The 4,699-nt window shown below is 44.5% G+C and overlaps 1 protein-coding gene across 1 annotated transcript; it reads left to right on the forward strand.

The window, feature by feature from the left end:
- Positions 1-221: 221 nt before the first annotated feature.
- si:dkey-208k4.2 (uncharacterized protein LOC570186 homolog) lies at positions 222-3,809 on the forward strand. The gene is made up of 9 exons (XM_027016111.2): positions 222-356; positions 488-585; positions 688-784; positions 916-1,004; positions 1,162-1,235; positions 1,348-1,428; positions 1,985-2,214; positions 2,833-2,886; positions 3,311-3,809. Exons 1-9 carry the CDS (start codon positions 222-224, stop codon positions 3,539-3,541), a joined length of 1,089 nt encoding a protein of 362 aa, XP_026871912.2. The 3' UTR covers positions 3,542-3,809.
- Positions 3,810-4,699: the final 890 nt, after the last annotated feature.

Here is a 4,699-nt window from a genome sequence, read left to right on the forward strand (position 1 = left end):
TGCACCGCTTTGATTGCGCCCGCGGTCATTTTTAGCCATTATATGTCAGGTTGGGACCCTTTCACGCACAGTCATCTTAACACATTTCAGGTGGTGCGGTAATTAGGACGACAAGATATAAAGGAGGTCCAGAGCACTCGCGTTCCTATTAATATCATAGCATTAGATCAGCTGTGGGTAACGGTTTTGTCTAAAACTAAAGCCTACAAACGTAAAAAAAAATGAACCAGGCAAGATTCGGAAAAGTGGACGCTATCCCACGATTACAGCTTTTCAAATGTGTGCACGCGACCTGTGGAGCCACATTTACGCGTCAGTGGCGCTTGAAGGAGCACGAGACAGTACACACCGGAGAGGTAACTCTCAACACGGATCACCGGACACTAATAGGTTCATTATCATCCATAACCGTATCTAAATCAAGGGAAGAAAGGAGCTCAGATTCCTTCTACACAGCTTGATTGCACGTCCCTTTCTCTCGCCGCAGCGACCTCACAAATGTCCGGTCGAGGGATGTGGGCGCCAGTTCTCACGCAAGTCGCACCTCAGCAGACACGCGCTGAAACACGGAGAGAAAAAGATCAGGTTAAGACCAATACGCGCACTAACAGGAATACAAAGAATAGCATGGCGTATTGACGCGTATAGGGCTTTAACGCTCACACTAAGACGGCTTGACTTTAACAGGTGTAACGTCACAAATTGCGCCAAGATGTTCTTTAATGCGGACAATATGAAGAGACACGTCCGCTATGCCCACGGAGAGAAAGACAAGTATTTTAAGGTTTGACCATAAGATGGCGTGTTAAGACCGTAGTTTGAATCAATGCCCCAAAAACCGCTTCAGCCAACGTGTCTAAAACGAACAAATATTTCCGTAGTTGTCTATAGCAGGCATTTATTCGTGTCTTATAGTGTACCTTTCAAAACTGCCAAGTTACCTTTCGAAAGCGACGTATGCTCAAGCTTCACCTGGCCGGGCACGGCGTTTCCAAAGGTTTCAGGTAGGCATTGTTCAGTCTGCCGAGCGTGCTTTATAATCTAATGTGCGTTCACGCAACATTATAAAAATGACTGCACAGACGATTAAATACCTAATCAGATGCAAATTGGTAGCTGTATTTGAGAGCCTTAAAAATGTATATGCATGTTCCCACCTAGGTGCTCGAAGCCAACTTGTGGAATGACGTTTGACACGCATGTTGCCCGAAAAGCTCACGAGAAAACCCACGCAGGTGAAATTTAAAGCGAGTTCACTGCAGTGCGCCTTTTGGGAATTAACTAAACTTGCCTGCAACTATCTGCTCTAACTTTCATGCATGCTTTTGTCCTACTGTTTTTTCATAGGGTACTGCTGTCCTCACACTGAGTGTCAGGTAGTTGAACATACTTGGGGAAAACTACAGAAGCATAAAGCCAAGCATCCTGGTGAGGGAGCATATTCATTTTAGTTACCTTTTATGGCCTTTAGCTGATGCTTTTATCCAAAGTGACTTACAATTATGACTGAGTACAACTTGAACAATTGAGGGTTAAGGGTCTTGCTCCGAGCCACCAACAGTAGCAACTCAGTACTGGTGGGACTTGAACCAGCAGCCTTCTGGCTACAAGTCAAGTACCTGATGCAGTTCTGGCAACTGCATCAAGGCCTAGGGAATGGCCTCAGAACAGAACTAGCCTTGTGTAAACCCTCAGTGCATCCATTCTTATTCCTGTCTTCAGTCTTGTCACTTTTATATAGAACTGCCTCTAATCCTGTTCCATGTCTTAAGAAATGTATTTTGTGCCATATCATAATGGACAATATTCCAGATGGTTTGGAATGTGAACTTCTGCTCTACAAAGTATGTGATGCATAACCTCTAGGGGTGCAGGAATGACCAGTTAATTTGTGATCTGATAACCTGCCATTTTTTACTGCTTTTTTGCATGCTGGTTCATTCCTCTCTTCCCTCTGTTTGCACATGCACATAATGGTCTGCAGCCTCCTTCTCCTGCACAGTGTGTAAGAAGTCATTTGGGAAACGTGACTCCCTGCGCCGGCACAAGCGGAGCCACGCCCTGCAGAAGCCTGTGCTGCTATGCCCCAACAAGGGCTGCCAGGCCTACTTCTCCACCACCTTCAACCTGGAGCACCACATCCGCAAGGTTCACCTCCAACTGCTCAGTCACGTATGCTCCTTCCCTGGCTGTACCAAGGCCTTCGCCATGCGGGTGGGTGTCTGCACTTCCCCCTGCAGGATGGGAGGAGGGGGTTGTGCTTCCTATGAGCACCATTCACTTTGACTCTCAGTTCAGGGCTTTTATTCTAGGAGTTGTAGCTTTTAAAGCACTGCTTGGTAGTTGGTGCACCATGGTGTACTTTAATTACAGCCTAATGAAGTGACTAACTTTATAATGTTAAACTATTGGCATAGTGGGATTTTACAGCAACTCTAGCTTTGTTCTATCACTAGGGGGGTATTTTACAAAACATGATTTCTGAGTTGGCCAGATGATGGAAAAATCTGCAGAAACCAAGTTTGTAATGCAGTCTTCAATAGTGCTAGTTTAACACCTTTTAGGAGTCTTGAGCAGACTGTGACCAACTGCTGAGGTCTGTCAAATTGCAGGCAGACGTGACTGCCTTTTCAAAGGCGTACTTGGCATAGCCTCAAGTGCACATCCCTAGCCTTACACTTGAGACCCTGAAATTAGTCTGACAAATTCATGTTGCTGATCTTCATATTGCATTTCATCCTTTCATCCATTCCCATGGTGACCTGCATGGTGCAGTATTAAACCTTGACATGTGCATATGGGTTTTTGCTAAGGTTTTGTCGTGTCCAACAGCAAAGTCTCGTCCGTCACTTGCTTCATCATGACCCTGATGCCAGCAAGCTGAAGGTAGGGTGGACTTTTGATCCCCTAACTCAATCCTTCCACCTCACAGCACTTGATCTATAACTGCAAATGTGTTGGTAAAGGATTCATTGCTGTTCACCCCACTCAGCTCTGCTGACCTTTTATGAAGGGTTCCATTTTCCAACTGGAGGTATTTGATTAGACGAACACTAAGCCTGCAGTGCTGGTGTCGGATGTATTGAAGCTGTTGGGCCATATGTTCCAACCATCTGGAGTTTGACTGGGACTAAATCCTTGATCCTTCAGCTAATGTCAGAGTAGCTCTGAAGGTTGAGCCATAACACCAATTGGTGTGTACAAAGACAAAGGGGGGAAATGATGAGAATTGATAACTGTGGCAACTGAGGTTTAAGTAGGCCAAATGCTCATGTCGGATGTCTGCACATTTCTTGTTTTGCCTCAACAGCAGCACAAGCGCAGCAGTAAGGGCTGGCAGAAGCGGCTGGAGGGTCGACGACGGGGCCCCCTGGTGGAGGAGGACCTGCGCAGGCTGTTTGCACTACGTATGCGCATCTCGCGCAAAGCCAAGGTGGAGGCCAACCTTTCCAGCCTCTTCAATGAACGCAAGATCCCACACCATGTTGATCCAGAGGTCAACCTGCGGGACCTTTTCAGTATTAAACATGTCAGGAAGTGAAGGCTTAAGGCTTGCCTTCCCATGAGACCTGGTTTGGATACCAGGGGTTTTGGATGAGGGCAGCAAGTCAAGTGCCTAGTAATGCATTTAAGTGAATAAGAACCTTTTGTTGCTGTAGTCTTTTATTTCAAATGTGTGAAGGCAATTACTGAATTGGTACTGGCTAAACAAAGCATAAGTTGTATGTATTGACCTGTACAGCTTGAAGGTTTTGGGTGTAGTTTTTTTTCTGCAAACTTGTAATCATTTAACTTATTCTTGGTTGTATTAATTTGATTAAAAGATGCAGGTAAATTTGTTCTCCTGGTTTTTCATGTCAACTTCTAAACTTGGTACTCTTTGGTAGCTCATTGCAGTTGGTCTCATTTTAAATGTTCATCTAACCATAAATGCATGCAGTGGTCCTATGCTCACATGTCGAATGGATATTTTTCTCAGGGGAATCCTGTTGGCCTGTGGTAGTTAACCATCATGGCTGAAGAGGGAATGAAGATTAGATGTTTGTCTGGTCATTTAATTCCTTCATTGGGAGTTTTTTATAGAAGGATATGGGAAGAGGAAAATAAGTGCTTTTTCTCCCATGTATGCCATGCCACCCTGAGGTACCTGGAATTTCTAAATTGCTATTGAGTTTCTGGAGCGTGTTCCACAGAAGGCACTGAGGAGCTGCTCTATAGTCCTTTTTCATGTTAAATGTAGATGGGGTTGCAAGACTGGTCTATACTGGGTGCAAATGATGCACTTGTAATATCACACCTGTCTTTGCTCCTTTTAAAGTGATTCAAATGTTACAATGATGTCTGCACTAACCATCTCCTACATTAGCTCCACTGTCTGAATACTGCAACCCCAGCTCATGTCTGCCTGGTTATTGGAGTCTTTTTGATCATGTCCTTTTGTTGGGGCTCAAGGTGAAGGCTGATTGTTACCAATTTGATCCACACAGCCACCTGCTGCCCTGAGATAAGTGGTGAATGAAGCCCAAAACCATGAAGGCCTTGCAATTTTGCATTTCCTTTTTTTTGTACAAAATTTATTTGAGCAAGCCCAGGTTCAATTTTGTCAAATGTTGCTTTACTTTGTGTTCAATGCTAAGGGGTGGATGAGTGTAGTCAATAATATAGACTGTTTCTAATTTAAGATTTAGGGATTTGTTGC

The sequence above is a fragment of the Electrophorus electricus genome, chromosome 8 (assembly GCF_013358815.1).
Source record: "Electrophorus electricus isolate fEleEle1 chromosome 8, fEleEle1.pri, whole genome shotgun sequence".
In the NCBI taxonomy this organism is placed as follows: Eukaryota; Metazoa; Chordata; class Actinopteri; order Gymnotiformes; family Gymnotidae; genus Electrophorus; species Electrophorus electricus.

Bases quoted from the DNA above. Each gene is read 5' to 3' on its own strand.
- si:dkey-208k4.2 (XM_027016111.2), top strand. From the start codon at position 222: ATGAACCAGGCAAGATTCGGAAAAGTGGACGCTATCCCACGATTACAG. The intron at 586-687 runs GTTAAGACCAAT...TGACTTTAACAG, and splicing joins CACGGAGAGAAAAAGATCAG to GTGTAACGTCACAAATTGCG. The intron at 1,005-1,161 runs GTAGGCATTGTT...GTTCCCACCTAG, and splicing joins GGCGTTTCCAAAGGTTTCAG to GTGCTCGAAGCCAACTTGTG.